The sequence below is a fragment of the Amphibalanus amphitrite genome, unplaced genomic scaffold (assembly GCF_019059575.1).
Source record: "Amphibalanus amphitrite isolate SeventyFive unplaced genomic scaffold, NRLGWU_Aamphi_draft 000232F_arrow, whole genome shotgun sequence".
In the NCBI taxonomy this organism is placed as follows: Eukaryota; Metazoa; Arthropoda; class Thecostraca; order Balanomorpha; family Balanidae; genus Amphibalanus; species Amphibalanus amphitrite.
Window position 1 is genome coordinate 367,364 of NW_024881727.1, and position 22,872 is coordinate 390,235.

General features: G+C 46.7%; 1 protein-coding gene across 2 annotated transcripts in view; it reads left to right on the forward strand.

Annotated features, from left to right (window-relative positions):
- Positions 1-22,872, forward strand: part of LOC122385805 (tumor protein p53-inducible protein 11-like) — a 56,553-nt gene that overhangs the window by 7,788 nt on the left and 25,893 nt on the right. The window contains exons 2-3 of one of the 2 annotated variants that reach the window (XM_043374339.1): positions 4,137-4,435; positions 22,420-22,513. In XM_043374339.1, the coding sequence (XP_043230274.1) occupies positions 4,185-4,435; positions 22,420-22,513 (345 nt within the window). In that variant the 5' untranslated portion in view covers positions 4,137-4,184. Of the gene's footprint in view, positions 1-4,136; positions 4,436-17,330; positions 17,672-22,419; positions 22,514-22,872 lie in introns of those variants that run through there. The other variant, XM_043374340.1, reaches the window with a different exon arrangement.

Below are 22,872 nucleotides of genomic sequence, written 5' to 3' on the forward strand. Positions count from 1 at the left end.
TTTTAGGAATGTGAGCGGAAACGGTCACTGATCAGTGGTCATGTCAGGTCACCAGAGGGCCTCTATCAGTTGAGAAGACACAACACAATTCTGAATAGCTTGCGAAGACAGTTTACATGTCCATGAAGTGAGTCTTTGGAGGAGACAACATCCGTATATATGTATGTATGCGTATATGTAGACAGACATATTTATGTGTGTCCTGGAATCATGCACCTAATTATATGTTCCATCAACAGAAGCTCAATCTAAACGCTTTCCTCTAAAATTTCAATTTATTTTGAAGTAGCTGTATAGCAGCACCGAATTCACCCCCCCCCCAAAAAAATGAAACAAACTATGTGCGACAACGCTGTGGGAAAGAAGCGAGCTATGTTTCAAGCTGCGTTCCGATGGTTGCAGACTGAAATTGGCTGAGTTTGTGCGCAGCGTTCTTCCGCAAATAACCCCCGTGATTTGTGTGGACAGCCGACAATTTATGGCTGAGATTCGCCGCGCAGATTGTTCTGGATTGTTAACAAGATTATGATGCAATACCAACCGTCACTTTAGGAAGTCACACTGTTCCATCGTCACTCTGTTCCTGAGAATCAGAAGTTTGCTTTTCCGTCTAACTATTCACAGCCATTTCCAGATTTCACAGCCCACAACGACCACATGCACAAATCTCGCCGCACGGTATGCATTTTCGTATCATCCACTTCACGGCCTCTTTCCTGACTCAGTTGTGCGTTATCTGCGGTACCCCGTGGTCTCATACGTTCCTAGAAGTGCGAGCGCGTATCTTTGCGGGGGGGGGGGTAATGGCACGGCCGCCCCGGCGCTGACCCAGCGGCAACCACTGAAATGGCCCTCTTCAAAAGTTATGTCCGCTGTTGCCTGGGACACGGGAAGTCTTCTGCCGCAGTCAGCATGCCCCAAATCCGCCGAGTTTTGCAAGAGATTGGTAGACTTTTAGCTTTAAATCCACAATGACCTTTCACGCGGCTGCTAGAACGGTGGATACTGGAAACTACATGTAGAGCGTAAAGCAACAGTTATTCAGTGACATGACTGGAATTCTCTGCAGTTATCGATTGCCCTGCATGACACAACGAAATGTGACGCTCGGAAAAGTTAAGCTGGGCTCTTTCAAGGATGAGCGATGGGATGAGAGGTGAATCAAGGGAGCGAAAGGACGGGAAAAGATCACAAGTTTCAGCCAACATGTGGGCATACGCAGTAGTGAAGTAGCTGTACATAGGGTAACTTGAAAGATAGTGATGAGAATGAGAGGTTCCTCAGCCGTTGATACATTTGGTTATCAAGGCTAAAGGATGTTCCTTTTAAGTCTTTTTTGTAATGCCTCTTGCTGAGAAATCGTTACAGTCACTGAAATCAATAACATTGTACCAGATTCATTCAGAAGCATGAGTTTGGCACTGGATAAAGACTAAAAATAACGCCGTTTGTTTTGGATCATGTTCAAGCGTAGCAGCGTGTCGGCATGTGTAATGGTTGGTTCAACTGAGTTTTAATTGCATCAACTCGGGTTTTATTGTGTCGGTAAAACAATCTGTGATACGCAGCGTGTGTTTTCTATCAATAAAGGAAAAACGAGCTGCTAACCTCTCGCTGCACGTCCTCTTAGAAGTATTGGTACAGATAGGTAGAAGTGTAGGTACGGATAAAGTTGGAAGGTAAGCTACGCTAGCAAATACAAACGTGTGCGGCCAAATTGAATGACATCATTAGAAATTGCTTACATATATTTAGCCATACAGCTAATAGCCGTGCTTGTGAAATCGTTCACCGAATGCACCAACTTCGGATGTCAATGTGATTCCACCGAGTTACACGTCATCAGCAGTAGGAGGCAGTCTAAACGCCTTCTCGTTTGTTTGCTCTGAGTTCGGATGATGTCAGGAATGAAGGCATCGCTTATTTAGCTCATGACTGTGGGTTTAGGTGCGAACTACCGCTGGTCAGGAATCCAGTCGAGAATCTAAATACGATCTGCACAAGCAAGGATAGTTTTTGCGCCCTGATTGTCAAGGTGTCGTGGTTTGGCGTTTATTTGCAACTACCGCTAGAGATTGAAAAGTGAATATAGGCAATGACCCCACTCACTGTAAGCTCACTCACCGTAAGCTGTAAGCTCTTCTTACTGCGTGGCTTCGCACTTGCTAGGAAGCATGGCAAGTTTGATTTAACAGCACAGTAGAGATTGACTTTGAGCATACCAAGCCCGAAGTCGAACAATGGTCATGAACCATTTTTCTATTTTGTATTTATATTGTCTTTTGCATTTATTTTGTATTTATTTCAGCATCCCGAGAGAGCAAGTGCAAAACACAGGGAACATGAGCTGATAAATGAAACTGAATTGGGGCCATTTCCAACGACCATAACCTAGGTGACGACGAGACAGATCTGAATGGGTAAACATCGACCGAGAGTCTCATAAATGGTATAGATATCCGATACACCACATGCCAGGGTAATAACTCACAGACCATTGAGCGAGTCAGCGCCATTGAGCCCAGCTGGCACCCGTCACTGAGATCCATATACCAATGCAGACAGCCTGCATTTAGTGCGTGGGCTTTGTTGGACGCGGCTATTGACATTTGACATGCCCATATTATCATTGGAACGCTAGACCGGACCATTGCCTCTGGTGGGTTTCCGCCAGCGTTATTTTAGGACCAGCCATCTCGACCATCGAGGTGGAACCAAATCGTATGCCCAGTCAGCTATACACGCTGCTCTGGCTGGGGTCAGCAGAGGCAAATCGGATTTTGTCCAATTTTCTCCCGTGGCTGCCGTCGGTAAATGACCGGCCCTCTTCGGGAATACGCATAACGCAGCTGCCGCATTCAATTTGTTCCCTGCTAAATGTTTTCCACTGCAGGTTTGTTCGACGTTTTAGCGCAAATCGGAACATAACACAGAGCTATTGCACCGTGGCTATAAGGTATACACCGAATGTATTTCAGGGGCTCTGATTCAGTGCACAGAACTTCGTACTTACGCTGGCATTAATTGGCAGGCAATTGTTTGTTTGTTTTTTTGACAATTATTTTAATGATTACTGAAAGATAATTAACTTCAAAATCTAACAATATTTTTTTTACAAAATTAGACGAATTTAAAATAGAATTACTGTTTACTCTTGGCCCTTGCTGTGTACCACACACTTAGCCATAATTGAAACTTATGCGCTCCTTGGGTTTTGGTTTTCAACTCTAGACTCCCCTCCAACCATGTGCATTTCGTTGAGAGGGTTTCTTTGTAACCTATTACCCGAGATGAATACATTAGCGCCATCACTCGTTTCCATAGGTCTCCAAGATACGGGGGAGACACTTTAAATCCGTGGAAAAGCCTTACGTGTGTTGGTGCTGGAGCAGATCGGCTTTGAACTGAGATCGCAGCAAGACAAAATGTTTGCTTGCTCAATAGAATTTTGTAAGAGTGTGAACATTCTGCAGTTATCTGGGAGTGATTCAGGTAGAAGAAGCACAAAAAGAAAATGCTTCCAGAAAGCTGGTGATTGACATTGATACTTGGCGTGAAGTAAAAACAGGAAGAAGGTGTGTCATGCTTCTTTGGTTAGTGAAAGTGGCCAGATGTCTAGCAAATATATAAGTAAAGATTTGACACTGTAAGATGTGTACTTTTGTTTCAATAATGGCTATAGTTACCTTTAATTTTCATTTTTAGCCATTTTATTGACGTGGTTTTCGAGGAAGCGAATGAGTTGAAAGGCCCCCGTAGGTTTGTGCGTACTTGCAGCACTTGCAGCAGCCGCTAGCCCAGCTCACGGACAACTACAGTGGTGTATAACCGGCGGTTTAACGCGGTAGTTCGTCTTGCTGAAGCGGTTGACCCCATGCCTACGGATTAGCTCAGGGGCACTGGTGTCATGAATAAGCGTGAACGTCTGACATTACAGCTGCCAGAGCCTGCCAGGGTGGAGTAGTCGAATATGCTGTGAGAATGGCGACAAAGCTTGAGCTGTTTTGGTGACTGAGGATAAACTTACTACATACTTTTTATCGAAATCGCTCACGCATGACCCGGAAAACGTGGCCCGCAAAAGTCACCGAAAAGACTACGTTCAGCCCTAACCAACCCGAAATTCCTTTCACCAGGTGCGGGGACGGCTCGCCATGAGACCCCGTCGCTGTTAGCCGGACGGCATGGCCGAACCCCGCGCTTCGGACCGCGACGGCTCGGACGGAACAACCGACACCGGCCCGACCGAGGAGGCCCCGACGGTGGAAAATTCATCGGCGACGACGGCGTCCGGTGTCGTCGGCCCGTCGATGTCGATACCGTCGGGGACGGCGTCGGCCCCGCCGTCGCCGGCCCCGAGCGGCGGCGAGGCGGGCCGATCGCCCGTGCAGACCACCGTCTCGCGGTTCGTCAAGTCCGTCCCTAAGCTGGAGAGGTGAGTGGACCGAGTGGAGGGCGCCTGGAGATGCCACAGGGGCAGGGGAGGGGAAGGTGGATTGTGCAGCTGCTTTGGCTTACTTTTTTCATTGGCTTTCAAGGGTGGATTGAAATGCTTGTGCAATGCACACTTCATTCCACAGTGATCATCGCTAAAATAGTTGATGTCTGCATTGTGAGAATTCCAGCGGTTAGAAACGAACACTCCTAATTTGCTGGTGCTGTGTCCAGTTTTTCCCCAAAGCCGGAATGTTCCTGTTGAGGCAAGGTCGACGGTTAATGAATGTTTAAGGCCGATGTGCCCTCGAGCACGTGCATGGATCCACGTGTCGGCTATTTGGATAAGTGTATCGTGCTAGGACAGGTGGCAGACCTCTGACGACGTCACTAAACCTTTGAGGATTTAGCACCGAGAACATGAAGTGAAGGCTGATAATAGCGCACATGAGCGTGCCGAGCGTTTCGAGAGGAGTGCTTCATATTTCACACTGACTTGGCCGCATTGTAGACCTGTGATATGCCACGCATTTGTGACATTTGACGGCAGGATGGTATTGTGACATTCGAACTATTATGTTTGACAATTTGACAACGGCTCACACTCAACTTGCTTTGCTGAACCAATTTTTCAGTCTGTCACGCTTGGTCGTTTCTTGGCTGTCACGTTCAACATGTCTGGGTACTGAACTACATTGTGAACAGGATTATAATCCTTTCGCCATCATGCGGTAAAAAAACGGTCACTGCTCTGCAGCCATCACATCAACTCCTCGATGAGCCACTTTTCCGCATTTACCTTCCGATTATTACAACTCGACCCATCGACCGAGCCATTAACGGGACCCGCAGCAATCGACCGCACCATTAGGCGCATCGATGGCCAAACGTACGATCACACTGCGTAATCGGTGCCACCAGCATCGCTGGCCGATGTTCCGTGGCCATTGGAAATCAGCTCCCTCTCACGCCCGATCGCACGCCGGACCCGCGCTAGCATCGCTCTTCGCTATCCGTCGACGCACTAATCGGTGAGCCCCTCGGGCTGGCACCCCTTCCTCTCGCCGACATCGACGGGCCCGCCTGGTTCCTGCGCCTTGCCACGGGCTGCTGAGAGAGCATTGTTGGCGAAAACCATCATTTCCTCGGCGCGGAAGTGAGAAGGAGTGGGTGGGGGTGGGGGTGGGGGAAGCGCAGCGCTCCTGATTGCGCCCGTGTCTGGCCAAGTGGGGCTGCCAAGGGACGGCGCTGGTCGCGTCTGTCTGGTCTATCGACGGCACTGTGGCGCGGCCGCAATCAGCCCAGAGCCTCCAGCCACGAATTAGCTTCGTTTGAGCCGGGACACGGCGGTGCAAGCTCGACAGATTGACAAGACTTTGACCTTACTGAAATGGCGCACTGGGCCTCGGTTTGTGGCTGCCTTTTACTGCGTGTTGCGAAATGGCAGGCTTCAGCTGGCCGATGCGACTCGGAGACTGTTTACATCGTGTCCGTGTCCCACGGGAGAGCTGTGTCCCAGTGACGTCGCTACTGTCCCGTGGTGACGTCACTGGTCGCTGTATTGATGCCGGCAGAAGAGTGGAGAGGGGTTGGACGCATCTTGCCAAGTTGCAGAAGCTAAAGCCAGCCCTTAGAATTCAGCAGAGTGGCTATTTGCATATCATTGGAACTCTAAATTCCATCATGATCCCTTTGTTCGTCGACTTCTAGAAGAGATTGATGGATTTGAGTACAAAATAAGAAATGTTACCCATCAGGCTTCCGTTTTTGCCTTTTCCTTCACTTCCTTGAATATCATCAATCGCACATTACAGGACACCCCTCTAGAAACTAGTTAAAATTCATTCATGGCCATTTGTAAGCACCAGGTTTGCGAAGCACGACTGAGCTCGGATATTCGGCGCACAGCAACACGAGTAGGCATTAAGACGTTAGAAAGTTAGATATACGTGAACCTAGATTGTGGAAATATGTCTTATTGTCTAGGCCAGCTATAGCGACGTTATTTTCATGTTGCAATTCCTTAACGTCAGAGAGCCTTTAGTTGAAACGACCATTGTAAGTCATGCCTGGCCCCTCTTTTCCTTACTTCACATACCAACACTCTACTCTCGCCAGACATTGGATTAGTGTTACAACTAGACCGTTTTGTTGAGCCGTATTGATCGGGGATCCCGACGGACGGGCATCCTCGCAATATACTGGCGTGGATCATAAACGGTTTAGCGTTTCACGCACTATTGAATATTCCATGTGGATGTTGGTGGGCCGTGTTCAGAGTGGCTTATTTGCCGCACTGCAGCCACATGATTTGAAGTGGGCCACTACATGATGTTGATATAGGCTGATTCTCATTAGATCCACTGCAGATAAATTTGTGGTGTATCTATGCAGAGAAGTGTCGAGGACGGTACTCCTCATATCAACAACAATGGAACCAGAAACTTTTACGACAGGTATCGTTCATGATATAGTACTCTGGTCTCTGACATGTGTAGAATATGATTTATTGAATGGTCGCTTTTGCCATGATCAACTGTTCTATATTTTCTATATTTTTTACATTTTCGGCCTCGTTTTATTATATAAAAAACATCTCACGGCCATGCTATTGGTCAATTTCATCACCATGTTTAATGTGTAGAATTCTCTATGTATGTATATCAGTAGCAGTCTATGACTCTGAAACCATGACATATTTTGACGGCACTTGGTCGGGTCTTTTAATTTATTTAATTCCACTTTCGGTTTGGCTTTATTGTTTGACGTTGGGCAGACAACAATTTAAAGACCCAAAGAGTTCTTCAGACGTCTGAAAAAGCCAATCGTCTCAAGAAGCTAGAGAATTGTTTGTTTGCAATTGCTCGAGCATTGAAACATTTAAACGTGTTGTGAAATGTGCCGATCTATTGTATAAAGCACGCAATGAATTGTGAATTACCGTTCAACTGCCATATGTCTTTTACCTTCATTATTTTGTCAGCATGGATTGCAACAGACAGCTAAAGAATTGAATACTTCACTATATTTGGCCGCGCAAGTTTCTTATATGATAAATCCGTCCCAATTTTCAAAGTTTGCATGTTTGGAGAAAACTGTCTGGCAACTGCAGGGTTCGCTTACTATGCATCGAATACAAATGATGAAGTGATCTTATGCTGGTGACCTATATGTACGTAACTACATCTAACCGGGGCATATGTCATTGTCCACGGTTTGTCCCGCCACAGCTGGCAGGGGTTTCTCCGGCGGCGCAGATTTAATTACAGTTCCAGAAGCCCCACTGACAGCTCGTTTTAGGGATGATTGAGCAGCTCTGGGAGACGCTGAGCTCCGGTGCGAGTACCGTTGCTAAATGACATGCTCACTGCATTTGGTGAGATCTCAGATCTGTGCTTGTGTAGCTCCTCACTATATTTTAGCCTGTTGTTTTTCCAAAATGGCTTGATAGCCAATGAATAGAAATGTATGGTCTCAACTCTAGCTCATTTGTGTTTCTCTGTGCCTTTTCCATGCCTGCTGTTATCTTTCTCTTTCCTCCCTTTCCCTTTCCACTCTCCCCCTCCCTCTCGCCCTATTTTTTTCTCTCTCTGTCTCTCCATGTCATTCTCCGTCATCCTCTCTCTCCCTTTCTCCCTCCCCCCCCCTCTCTCTCTCTCTCTCTCTCTCTCTCTCTCTCTCTCTCTCTCTCTCTCTCTCTCTCTCTCTCTCTCTTATTTTCTGTTATGCTAATATGTCGCATGCTGCGTTGATGCGTTGATCAAGTCTTGATGATACCTGAAATTGGATCAGGCTCATTAATGGCCAAATTACGTATTTTACGCTAACGCTGTTTTTGCGGCTCTACGTGCGCATGTAGCAAATGACATTATGTAAATCCCGCATTTCGCAATATTCAACGTGCCTACAGGACGATGGCTCTGTATGCCTTGTGTGCCTAAATTTTTGCCAGCAGTGCACACAGTGCTGTGGTGTATCTGAACTTTGTTTTCAATTTTCAAAAAGTTGCAGCTTTCATTGTCATTGTTACGGAGCGAGCGAAGCGAGCGGAGTCGGAAATTTCTGAGTATGAGCGGCCGGCCAGCCGGCCGGCCGTGGGTCACGATTTTGCGAGGCTTATAAGTTATATCTCAGCAACCACTTGACCGATTTACATGCGGTAATTTTTGTAGGGTAGCTTCATTCCCTCTACCAAGTATTGGACTATTCCCGATGCATGTGGATGACCCCTTATGCACGTGCCACCAGGGGCGCGGGAACTACTTTCCGACTGGGGGGCACACCATAATAGAGATTAACCTAGGGTACCCCCAAATCTAGTTTTCTCACCGGTTTTAGGCCACTTATTTTTCACCCCTCGGCTTTTTCAACAAAAAAAGAAAACATTTGCAAAAAAAGTGTGGTATTCCGTCTCAAAGCTGTGGGGGCACCGCCCCCACGGCCCCAGGGCAAGCTGCCCTCACTGCCCCCCCGGCTCCCGCGCCTATGCGTGCCACGCGCAAAACGAAGAGGTGTCACTTTTGTAATAGTTGCAATATCTCGGTAACTACTGGGCCGATTGCGCTGAAAGTTGGCATGTAGGTAGGCACCCACTAGGCAATGCATATCCATGTGCCAAAGTTGGGGTACTGCTGCACGTGCGCACGTGCAGGAGTCGATTCCAGATCTCGAGAACGGCTTGGCCGATTGCGCTCAAATTTGGTACACGGTTACGGAGCAGTTAGTAGGGTGCCTGCACAAGTCAGTTGGGACCCATTTTGCACGTGCGCACGTGCAGGGTGCCGCTTCCAGATCTCGAGAACGGCTGGGTCGATTGTGCTCAAATTTGGCACATCGCTATAGACCGGTTTGTAGGGTGCCGTGCACAAGTCAGTTGGAGGTACCCCCTCGCAATTTCGCACGTGCAAGGCCCACCCTCTCATTCGCTCCGTTAGTCGCCCCAAAAGGCGTTATACTGGTTCTTAGTATTTTTTTTTTTTAAACTTCATATGGAATAAATGCTTGATACATTGAACATTCGATAAACATCTATATTTTCTATGATAGGGGATTAAAAGTGCCACTTACGACCACTCGCTGCAGAGACATGTTGAAGTGAAAGAAGAGACACAGGACACTATCGGAGACATCACCACTGGGAGTCAGAGGCACCCGTCACATCTGGGGAGTCCGACCGCCTCGTCTAGCTACAGTCTGTCCGGGAACGTTCTGAAATCAGATTTGACAACGTGCAATGCTCACCGTTATCGCTCTACGAAGGCGAATAAAAGAGCCACCCGGCGAAATATTTGACACGCTACACCAAGTTATTTCCCTGCGTGATCAAGAAACGGGGAGGAAAGACGAGCGCTCAAAACGTTATGCTGAATCTATGCAATATCTAATCGATATTTTTTAAGCTTCTCAGTGCTTGAGCGAGGATCATATTAAATCATTTTAGATTATTGACCGTATCCTCGTAGGTATTTAAAGAAGTTAAATCAAAACACTTCTTTATTAATCATTTTGAGCACAGCTCATCGTCAGAATATCACAGTTCGTAAGAACTGTGCTCGAAATTATTGATTAACAAATGTTTTGATTTAACTTTTTTAAATACGAGGATAAGGTCAGTTAACTAAAATGATAAAATATGCAATCGACAGGAAAAACTGTTTTGAATGGTTGATAACAAACGATCGCGTTTGGATTATGCTGTTTCCACGGCATGAAGTAATCCTGCTGAAAGATATGATGAAAATATGAAGTGTGCTGCGGTCGCTAAGCGACTAACCCATGCATTGGGACGGGAGTGTTTCGCTGGGACAGCCCCCCCCCCCCTTTTCACTCCCTGCCACTGTCCCCTTGGAGGGACTGTACCCAGGTTGAGGTAGCGTTGACCTCACCACTCGGTTTTCTGGTAATGGTGATGGTCACTGGTCAGCCTAGACAAGTGATAACGATGATAATGATGATAACGAAGACGGCTACCGCTTTAGCCGCAGGTGACGAGTTATCATAAATAGGTACTGTCGGCCTGTGTGGCTGTATTTGTGGCGGACGGAACCGCAAGGTCCATGCAGCAGCCAGAGATCGCTGCGGGCTCAGTGGTTGTAGGCATAGATGACGCCACTGTCGTTAGGTTACTGATATTCTCGCCAGGTGGCAGCTCCACATCGTTGGAGGGGCCGTCCGGCTGTCTGTGTCCGTAAGTAAAGTGTGTCGAGCATTTATCGTCGAGTAATGGTAACAATGGGACCTGTTGCTGGCTGTTATGATGATATATTGAGATGACGGCCTTAACCATTTATTATACCTACCCTAAATATGAGGAGCATTGGTGGATTTATAGGTACCTACTTACCTACCTAATATCCACGTCAAAACCAATAGATTTAATCTGTAATGGACCTCATGTCATTTTCTACCTAATGAGAGCATAGGGCGTAGCTGGAGGGACGCCATGTCACATGAATTTTGGTAGATAAGGACGTAGTGTACCTACTGGTCTGGTCGTGACCGTTCTTAACCAATGACCATATTCCTTAATCTGAATCTCGATCACCTTTGTATATAGTGGTTGAAGAACTGGTTTCACAATGACACAGTGAGAAAATAGCTGCAACTGAGAATTTGTAACGTTTTTTTCTAACCGAACATCATGTCATAGTTGCCAGTTTTGACCTTAGATCTGACCTGATCTTGACGTAATGCTCGACGTTTTCAAGACTCTTAAGCAGGGCTGCGGAGTCGATGGATTTTCGGCGACTCCGACTCCGACTCCGACTCCGGCTTTCAAAAACCAGCTCCGACTCCGACTCCGACTCCGGGCAGAATTGTCGACTCCGACCGACTCCAACTCCCGACTCCGACTCCGCAGACCTAGCAGGGCTGTGGAGTCGACAGATTTTCGGTGACTCCGACTCCGACTCCGGCTCGGGTTTCTAAAATCGACTCCGACTCCGACTCCGACTCCGGTCACAACTGTCGACTCCGACCGACTCCGACTCCGACTCCGACTCCGACTCCGCAGCCCTGCTCTTAAGTGCCCTGGTTTTCAAGAAAATGCATAACGTCTAAAGTATTATTATAACTAGGTTTTGATTTGATTGCCGTCTTCCTTGACTCTGTTCATTATCAGGCGACCGTTCTGGAGTTAGCAGGAATAATATTTAGCCTTTTCCCACCGCCACCGGTTGTAATTCCGAGCACGTTCGGATGGAGATCCGATGCGCCGCGTGATTTGATAGGTACCTAAACCATGCTAGGCTTATTTAAGTTTAATTTATTTAGGCTATTGTGGAAACGGCAATGACATTTACGCGGACCAAGTCAACGTACCTATAAAACACATATGAGTAATCAGTTTAAATGTTCACAATCCAATGCTTCATTCAACCGACGGAACTCGCAAAGGAAAAAAAAACAAACGCACAACACTGTTCCTTTCATCTTAGATGTCGGGAAGAAAACACTATTAGCTCTGCCTAGCCTAACCAGATGTCAGACTAGAAATAAATTATCTTGTCTCGATTATGCGAGGCGTGCTCTTAACTACTTCGATGACTTACGGCTTCTGGGAAACATCTTGGCATCTGCATGGTAAATGTCAGCGTGTTCTGCGTTGTTTTCTGTCAGCTCCATTCCCCTTTGGCCGGAAGTGACGGCAATCCAGTAAGTTTAGTAGGCAATAACGATGAACAATATGAGCCAGGCCTTCAACTCCAATTAGAAAATTAGCCTTTCTGGTATGCAGTGGTCGATATAGAGAATGTGCAGGCTCTCGCTTGAAGCTGGGTTGCCGAGCTTCTTTTGTCTTTTGTCTTCTTTTGCAGTAAAGGAGTCAACGCTACCTAAGGTCTTCATCACGTTTTCATAAAACTATATGCAAACCTTTGGTCTTTCAGGTGTGTGCTACTAAAAAAGAATGTTTGTTATTACGAGCGAGCGAGCGCAGCGAGCGAAGTGAGTCTTTTCAATATAACGGAAAAATCTCAGTATGAGCGGCCCGGCCCGGCCCGGCCCGGCCCGGCCCGGCCTGTAACGCTTTTAAGAGGCTTATATCTCAGCAACCGCTGGACCGATTGGCCTGCGGTCTTTTTTGTTGGGTAACCCCATCCCTTCTACCCCGTAATTGACTACTTTTGATACATCTCAGTGACCGTCGTGGCACGTGCCACGTGAAAAGTCAAGGGTGTTCAAGCTGTTTTGCAGAAGTAGTGATTTTGAGAGGCTCATATCTCAGCAGCCGCTTGGGCGATTGACTTGCGGTAAATTTTATAGGGTAGCAGCATCCCTTCTACCCAAAATAGGATACTCTCGAAGCATGTGGGCCACCCCCAGTGCACGTGCAAAATACAACAATAAGAGGTGCCAAATTTGTTCCCATTTCAGTAACTCGGTAATTACTGGGGCGATTTCGCTGAAACTTGGCATACAGGTAGGCACCCACCAGGCGATGCATTCCCATGTGTTGCGGTTAGGGTGCTACTGCACGTGCGCACGTGCAGGGGGCGTTTCCAGATCTCGAGAACGGCTGGGCCGATTGCGCTCAAATTTGGTACACGGTTGGGGACCGGTTAGTAGGGTGCCGTGCAAAAGTCATTTTGGACCCCGTTTGCACGTGCGCACGTGCAGAATGCCGCTTCCAGATCTCAGAAACGGCTGGGCCGATTGCGTTCAAATTTCGCACACCGCTAGCGACCGGTTAGAAGGGTGCTTTGCACAAGCCCGTTGGAAGTACCCTCTCGCCCTTCCGCACGTGCAGGGCTCACCATCTCGCTCGCTCGTTCTTCGCCCAAAAGGCGTTTTACTGGTGGTTAAGATCAACAAATACAAAAGTCAGACAGAATGTCTGCAAAAAATGTCTGGTTAGTTCTGCGGCTGGCGCTCCTCATGATAAAATTAAGGCTTAGGTATACTCTCAATTCCCATCCCATGTCCTAAGTTTTCTTTTCTGTTCCGCATTTTCCTATTCTTCCGTTACTCCCTTTTTAATTACTGTAGCATTTTTTTTAATTTACATGTCTTTTATTAGCATGACATCTCGCACCCTCTGAACGCTTTTTTCCCATCAACTTCCCATATCACAGCCTACAATGATAAGCTTTCCTGTCAAAAAGCTATCACGATCAGTTTGGTCGTAATCTTTTGATGACGCGTCGTCTTTCGATCGCGCCAATACATCGGCGACGACGGCTGGCCCGGGGCGACGATTGCGATGCGACACTCACGCGAGATTCCGCTTATGGAACGCCGCTGGATATTGATTCCCCGGTGGAGCATCTGGATGTGTACAGGTGGAATGCTGAGACTGACTGATGAGACGACCTGACGTCCGGGTCCGACGAAAAGACGGGATGCATGTATGTAACATAGGTTCGAGATTTATCGAATGGTAATACGATGCATCGGAGGTACAGAATATTGCCGAAGATGAACACAAATGTAGAGTCGTGAGCCTCTCGGCTGAACAGCTGCTGATATTTTTGCATTCAATGACAAGCCGAATTATCCAGAAAGGAAAGAAAGAAAAACATTCTTCCCATTATTCCAGATGAATTTCTGAGCTGTGGCTGCTACAAGTAAACCACCTACTTAAGCGCTGCTAACCAGTAGTTAGACCTCTTAGCTGGAGTAACTGGGACATGAATATACCGCTGACAACCAGTGGGCGTCCAAAATGGGGTTGCTGGGCGCCGCTCTCGCCGATACATTAGACGCCTGAGGTGTGACCAATGGCCGTCACTCGTGCTCAGAATGTTCATGGCCAGCACATTGGCAGGGTTGTGATTCGACTGCTGAGTGATAAGAGCGGTCACTCGACGCGCGCTGCGGGCGACCTTTCGGTGGCGCGCACAACTCTGAGCCTTATCGCCACCGCCGAGCTGGCTAAGCCCTGTGCGGTGTGGTCTCAAAGGCAGCGCTCAACTGACCTTTTCAGATTCTCCGCTCACTTAGTCAGAGGGCTGGCAGCTCAGCTCAGCAAGGACTGCGAGCGATACATGAACGTAACGACGCAACTTTGCAAAAGCACACCGGGCCATTTTGAGGATATTTCCAGACTTCTTAGCCTCCATGGGAACGATTTGCTAGGTAAACAAATAATAAATAATAGTAATTCAAGCTTGCATAAATTAATCTAAAAATGATCGATTGTTGAAGCACCATTTTGATTTCGCAAATACAATATGTAATACAATATGTAATAGCAGTCGGTCAGTGAAGATATAGGCTACCATTAGAACATCTGGAAATCTGCACCCGTAGTGCTATGTTAAAGGGACACTCCCACCTTAACATTAGTTTTGAGTTGAGATAGCCAAATTGGTGGCCATGGCCTGCAAATACCGGTTTGGGCACTCACAACATCGATAAATGCTTTAATTCGGAGATATGGAATTTCAAACTTGCAGTTTTCGGATTCTAAGGGGCTAGTGCATTGGTATGCCCCCTTAGAATTTGTGACGTCAGCGGAGATCTAACGATTTTTAAATCTTTTACTAAAACGTTTGGTAGCACGCGGTGGTATATGCTGCTTTGCGCGCAACAAATGCCGCACTTTCAAATAAAGTCACTAGGAACAGCGGAGATCCCAAAAAGTAAACAAAAGTAAAAGTCTTGAACTCTTGATCTTGAAAACCGGTGAATATTTTTCGATGAAATTTGGTAGATATTCGTTTCCGCTCTTTCTGAACCGAGCGACATCACTTTCGTGCCAATTCATTAACTTTTTTGAAGGTGGGAGGGTCCCTTTAAACACTTCGTTACATTTAACTTCGGTAATACTTTAACAAGCCTTCCAACCACGTTAAATGAATTCACATCCGCGTCTTGTCATTCTTTTCGGTGAAGGCCAATACTTTTCAGATTATCTCATTTGGCCATTGTAGGTATTGTTTTTTACGCTATTTTGATAACTTTTATAAGTTCACATCCATGTAGGCTTTTTTCAATGAAGCATTAAATCGCTGCCAACAAAACGTGAAAGTATTGAAAGCAGCAAAGGAAAGACCAGTCCCAACAAACACAACCAATTGAACGAATGAATGCCTCGCGGCTCGCTTATTTCTAAAGCAGTATCAGAAAAAAGAGAACCCAAATAATGTTGTATTCAATGTAAAATGTCACCATATATCCAGTGCAGAATTAACCTGCTCGGAATTGCTAGGACCCAATTTTACGCTGAAATAACTATGGCTCTCTTAAATAAATAAAACAACTGCGAACGTCCTGTCGCATTGTCGGCCTCGATTGCAATCCAATTTTTGTCATATCTGCGGTTTCTGGCGAATTTCTGTCATGACGCACGTCCCGAAACGACACGTCCAGAAGCAGCTAATAGCCAATTGGATTGTCGGCATGACAGACCGAGATGACTATTGATCGCGTATCTGCAGTGGGGCGGACCACTGTGCGCTCTATCTGACCAAGACCGAATCATGTGGGCATAAAACTATACAACGGATTTGATCACGTATATCTGCGGCGGGACAGAGCGCTGTGCACTCTATCTGACCAAGACCAAATCAAGTGGGCATAAAAGTTAAAACTACACATGTCATTTGATCTGGTATCTGCAGCAAGACAAAGCACTGTGCGCTCCATCTTGCTAAGCCGAATCCAGTGGGCATAAAACTATACAATGATACCTGCGGTCGGTTTTCAGCATTCGGTGGACTGGCGTTGCTGGGCGCTAGACAGTCAATGAGTATCATATATTTGTGTATCCGTACACAGACATGGTTTCATCCGTATTCGAGCAGCCTTTTGTTATGTATATGGACATTATTATGACGTACGTCTGTCATCAATTCGTGAATGAATGCCACAGTAGACATAATTGCCATAAGAAATGGTTCGAACAGGAGATATGACCCATATATTTGTGATTTCCGATGCATCGGCTGTCGGCAATATAAGTGTGGACATGTCATAAGCTTGTAGATGTATTTCCCCTTTTATGAATGCCTCAGCAACGTTCATCGATTGTATGTGTGCTGGATGAAAGACGCCGCTGTACCGCACGGCTGTACAAGATTGTCATGGTATTCTAATTACCTACCCTACGCTTAGATAGATGACTATGTGACAATTGTGCTGCATGTGATAAGCAGTAACAACGGGTGTGTTGAAGGGCTGTATTTGGCAGTTGAAATAATGCAACTCTGTCATATGCGAAGCACCTAAATTAATAGTTGGTGCATCACCGAGCTGGATTTACGAATGCTGGGGACAAGTTGCACTGAGGCCGTGTGGCAGCATCTATGGCTGAGAAGCATGAATCTAGATGAAATGTTTTAGCAAGGATTGGGATGGCTTCCTGGGAACGGGTTGTATTAGCATTTAGCAGGGCACAGGACGGCTTGTTTGGGACGGGACGCTTTAGGAGGGCACAATTGACATCTGACTAGGAGTGCGTTCTGCTGAGTGCTGGCTGTGGACAGGCTGTCTTGATTAGGCACAGAACAGCTGGCTGGGGACGTGCTGCGTTAGCTTTGGACGGGCGCTGTCAGCTGGGGACATGCTTCGCCGTCAGCTGGAGACGCACATATTCCGCCAGGGCGCACTGTGCTAGCTGGGGACGCACTGTGTTAGCTGGGGACACATATATGTACTTCACTAGCTGGGGACGAGCTGCGTCAGCTGGGGACGCACATACTTCACTAGCTGGGGACGAGCTGCGCTGTCAGCTGAGAACACACATACTTCACTAGCTGGGGACGCGCTGCGCTGTCAGCTGGGGACGCACATACTCCGCCAGCTGGGGACGCGCTGCGCTGTCAGCTGGGGCTGACACGTGGGGGCCCGGCCGGTCGGCGGCGCGGCGTCGGTTGCTCTCTCTCTCTCTCTCTCTCTCTCTCTCTCTCTCTCTCTCTCTCTCTCTCTCTCTCTCTCTCTCTCTCTCTCTCTCTCTCGAGTCGGTCTCGACGCGCCGGCTCTGCGCCGCCGATAGTCCGGAGTCGGCGGCGGCGGCTGCGTCACACCGAGAGCAGCCAGTGGTGGTCCGCCCCTCCGCCGGAGCTGTTGGCTCTCCCGGCCACCCCTGGGACCGGCCGGGTCAGGTCACGGGATGTGTGCCACAGTGTCGGAAGGGCGACTATTCATACAGAGGGATGGTGATACAGCGCAGAGGGGTGTAGCGGTGATCTGACAGGCAGTAAAACACGAGGACAAAGTGAGGACACGACAGGGTCTCTGGTTCAGAAGACGCGGCAGGAGACATGGATAACCCGTGTTCAGATGTCAAACGAGCCATGTAAGTCTAGGACGAAGGGGAGGGGAATATGTGTTGCTGGTTGATTTATCCAGTAAATTTTCGCACAAGTGCAGGTAATGACGGATGTCGTTGATTGTCTGTATTATACATAGTCGATTGTGCGTATTCTGAAACAAACTCGTTTGCTTGGGGAACGATACTGCAAATGCATCCAGCTGGATATGAAAAATGGGATTATTGCTTGAAAGGTTATCGATATACAAGATCATATTAAAATACAATGGTTCGGGGATTTGCACATATTGCATCACCAAACAAAACAGCACTTAAATATGTAGACGTGTTTGCATGTGAGTAGCGATATGCCCGTTCAATAGCCACGTCTTTTTGAGTTGCATTCTATACCTAAACCTAGGTGGCTTGTAATGGATTTCTCTTCTTTGGCTCGTAATGCGTTGAATTGAGATTTGAGATTGACGGCTGGTGGGAATGGTTTAGTTTAGATGAATAAAATAAGCAGTTTCGTACTATTGCGATCATTCTTCTTTGTAAGCGTCGGTGATTTGATTTACTGAAAACTTCTAGCCAACATGTCGGTTGGAAGGTATGTAGGTACCTACATTTTGTACAATAGTATGACTTGGTTGCCAGGTCCATTTGCTTTGATCTCCCTCTGTAAATGACACATGTTGCCAAGCCTCTCGCGTTTATATGAGTTTATAACAACTCGGATAGTGGTCATATTGCACCAGATTCCAGCTGTCCAATGGTAATAATCCATATGTTCCTGCTGAGCTCAGTGAGTCCAGCAAAGTTTTCATCGATCCAGAGCGGGAGTGCGGAGTTGTTTTGTATCTGATGGCAGCGACATTGCCTGGAAATATCACGCCCCAGACAAAGGATATTGTCTGGAAAGGTCTGTCTGCTATCCCACTGCGGGACGTTGAGCTCATTGATAAACATTAGCAGCATGCTGGCGGTCATTTATCGTGTTTTCTACTAACTGTTCGCCGCTGTTCTGGTGCCAATGGCTGCATCAATCATGAAAGTGTTGAGAAGAAGCCGCCGTTTCTGAACGGCTGCTGAACAATCCATTACCCGCAGCCGGTGATCAATAAGCGCTAAATGGCCGGCGTTACCATGATTAACTCCGATGGCGACCGCTCGGGCCGCTGGAACCAGGGCTGCGGAGTCGGAGTCGGAGTCGGAGTCGGAGTCGGTCGGAGTCGACAGTTGTGACCGGAGTCGGAGTCGGAGTCGGAGTCGATTTTAGAAACCCGAGCCGGAGTCGGAGTCGGAGTCACCGAAAATCTGTCGACTCCGCAGCCCTGCTAGGTCTGCGGAGTCGGAGTCGGGAGTTGGAGTCGGTCGGAGTCGACAATTCTGCCCGGAGTCGGAGTCGGAGTCGGAGCTGGTTTTTGAAAGTCGGAGTCGGAGTCGGAGTCGGAGTCGCCGAAAATCCATCGACTCCGCAGCCCTGGCTGGAACTAATCCTAGGTCACATCACCGTTGCTAAGGGCTCTGGAAAGATGTTTTCGCTAGCTTAGCCCAGTTTATGTGTTGTGTTTCTTTAAAAATGTATTCGTGATAAAAACATTAATGTTTTCCGGGCCAGATCCAGTACCGTTCTTGGTAAGCGTTATTGGAAAATGAATTTGCGACAATGATTGTTTATTCCCAACACCCCAAGCTGACTTCAACTATTTGTATTGATACAGAGTGTTTGATTATGTTTGAGCCTTGTTGTATGGTTCATAAAATTCGTTGGGTCCCGACACTCACTCGTAGTCGGATAAATGAATCAGACGATAGAGACACCAAATATTAGGCGCGGCAGAAGAAGGCGGCATGATTTCGCTCTCCACTGTATCAACAGTTGGTGGCTAGACGCAACAGCTTTGACAAATAATTCAATTGATCTTGGATATGGGCTTAGTTTCCGATTGTGGAGAATGCAATAAGTTCAGCGAAAATAATATCCCTAACCACGAAACGTGGCTGGAATGGAATGAAATGGCCTGGAAGCTTCCCTTGTTTTGACGTATGACAGTTATTTTGATGCACACTTACGGTGAATGTTATCTAAGCCTGTCTTCATGGACCAAACAAATGATTTCACAGCCGTTGGCTTGGTTCATCACTATGTTCATTTAAAATAATGTTCGTAAAAGCACATGTGCGACATTGACTTGTGGTAACGCAATAAACTGTTGACATTCTCATGGAACGTGCGGGCACTGTTTGTCAGTGGGTTCGAGGCATGGGCGTGACACCAGACAGGCGGATTTATCTGACGGTGCTCCGGGACGAACATTGATCCACTTAGCCCGGCGTGATGGTGCGGAAAGGGTCTCAGTTCAGCATCCAGCCGTCTTTATTGTCATGCATGAGAATCAATGCTGACCGGTATTGGTCACGTATAATGAAGACTACGTGTTGAACAACAGGACTTGGTCGTTATCATTTGAGAAAGGGATCCCGGGTCGTCAGGTCCCGGACAGTTGCGCTGTAAGCGAGATAATAGCTGTCAAATTATTAATATATTTGGCAAGGCGCTGAGTCTCGACGATGCTGTCATGTCGAAAAAGAATAATTGCAAAATAATAGAGTAATTAACAAAATAATCCTCACGAAGGAATGGTGTTTCTCGTCAGCGTATAGTGTTGCTTTGTTAATGAACCATGAAAGTCATAGAAAGAAGGATGATCATGTTTCTCTTAAGTCCGAGTTGAGAAACATTGGGACAATTGCCAAAGAATAAAACACTACTTTCTCGTAACTGACCAAGCTAAATTCATCAAATGACATTGCAAAATTAAAATGGCCAAGTCCTTACTTTGCGAGGTACCTAGTATATTGGCCTGGTAGCAAACACATCACTGGCACTCGGCCGGCTATGCTCGATACCATGGACTGATGGTAGGTCCATTAGCAGCAGCCCCAGGCCTAATTAGCGCCTTAGTACCGCTACAACTGTCTTGTTTTAGGTAGAATGCTGAACAGTAGGGCAGGGTGGGTGTGCTTAGGCCGACAACACACGGAGAGGCACGGGAACGGCAGAGTGCTGTAGAGAGGAGCGATAGCTGACATAGCGTTATTGGAGATCGAGACGAATTATAACATTGTCCGACTATGACGGAGTACTATGGACTATGGCATTCCATTCTATATGGAATGTGCCTCTTACACTTCTTAATATTTTCAGAGAGCAGATAAGAAGCAATTCATTTATGCGCCAGCCTTGGTGTACATTTTCACCGCGCTAAGCTCCCAACGATACTTTGGAAACAGGATGAGGAAATAAATCAATCGCATATGCTTTGAGTTAAGTCTTAAACTATTTCAGATTTAACGAGCAGTCCCATTCTGCACGGAAATAGCCGAGATTGGCAGCCTTTGCGCCTGGTTAAATATTGAGATGTTTGGCCAGCGATATCGGATATTTGAGCTGGGTGAATGGTGGCTCTTGGCTGCAGCCCTCGCAGGCACTGTAAAATGGCCAACAGACGCGTTCAGTGAAACGGGGTCATGTATTTTGGTAGAATTTAATATTGAACGGCTATTTTTTTAGCTTAAGTTATGTTTTTGTTTCAAAGTTGTTTCTTATTATTTCCGGTGTTTTTAAAGGGACCCTCCCACCTTCAAAAAAGTTTATGAATTGGCATGAAAGTGATGTCGCTCGGTTCAGAAAGAGCGAAAACGAATATCTACCAAATTTCACCGAAAAATATTCACCAGTTTTCAAGATATTAGACTTTTACTTTTGTTTACTTTTTTGGGATCTCCGCTGCTTCTAGCGACTTTATTTTAGAAGTGCGGCGTTTGCGGCAGATGTTGCGCGCAAATAGCATATACCACCGCGTGCTACAAAACGTTTTAGTCAAACATTTAAAAATCGTTAGATATTTGCGCTGACGTCACACATTCAGAGGGGTATTCCTAAGCATTAGCCCCTCTGAATCAAAATGCTGCAATTTTGAAATTCAATATTTCCGATTTAAGGCATTTCTCGATGTTTTGAGTGCCGAAACCGGTAATTGTGAGCCAGGGACCCCATTTTGGCTATCTCAACTCAAATCTAATGTTAAGGTGGGAGGGTCCCTTTAAGTTAATTAGAAAATTAACCCGGATATTGGCGTAATTAGTAACTGCCCAGTTAATCGACGTGTCATATAGCTGCGCCTGAATATTCCAAGTAACGGTGATTGCTATGCTAATGAGATCCGACAAATTTGCCCATTCCGGAAGTACTTTAGCGAGGTTGTACTGCTGTAATGGGTATAAAATGAAGGCGTCACATACCTACTTCTGTACATCTTTTTATCGCCATTGTGTAGACTTTACGTAATACCTTGTCAAACTTTTGGAAAATATCGAGATGTTTGGGTGATCATGATGAGTAATGATTGATGGCATAGTGGCTATTTCTAATAACCTCGTACAAAACATTTATATTGTATTGGTTTTACTTGACAGTAGCGTTCAGAGAAAGACAGCATGATTTCATTATGGTGCTGCTGGTAAGCACTTTGGTCCTCAATCGTATCGCGCAAAAAGAAACACAGGCGGCGGACGAGGATCAATCGTTGAATAGGACGACTCTTGACTGCAATTGTGCCATGCTATGGCAAAGGAAGGGATCTTGTCCATTGCAAGACGAGAGAAAGTTGTGTTACTCATTCCTGTGTTGGATAGTTTCTTTAAAAATCTGAACTTTCTGGTCGAAATAGGCGAGTCTTCTTCGGTACTGGCCTGGCCAGAGGGTAATTATTTCTCTTTTGTTTCAGAAAGCACAGCAGTGGGGACCTGCACAGCCGACTGAAGACTCGCAAAGTGCTGGGTGTGGGCGCCACAGACAACGGGGATGTGCACAGGTCAAAGGTGAGTGCGTCATTCGGTTGCCAGCCTCATGTATCCCACCCATGCACATTGCACAAGGTGATGCTTGTGATGAACGCTGTAGTATCGTATTTTCGAACAGATGATGAAGAGATGGGCAAAAAGTTAGTGATTGCCTTAAACGTTTATGGTGTCAGTTTTTTTATCGACATTATATTGCGAAAATGATCACCTTCTACCCCTAGTGCTGTTCTTCCAAAATACTTCCTTCGCCTAAGCTCAACTGCAGTTTTGTTGCGTTTTTTCCCTGTTAAAAGCTGCAAACACCATTGAGCAAACCGCACACGGAAGGGTTATACAACTTGCAGCATGCTGTATCGCTCGCTCCTTTCATGAATCAG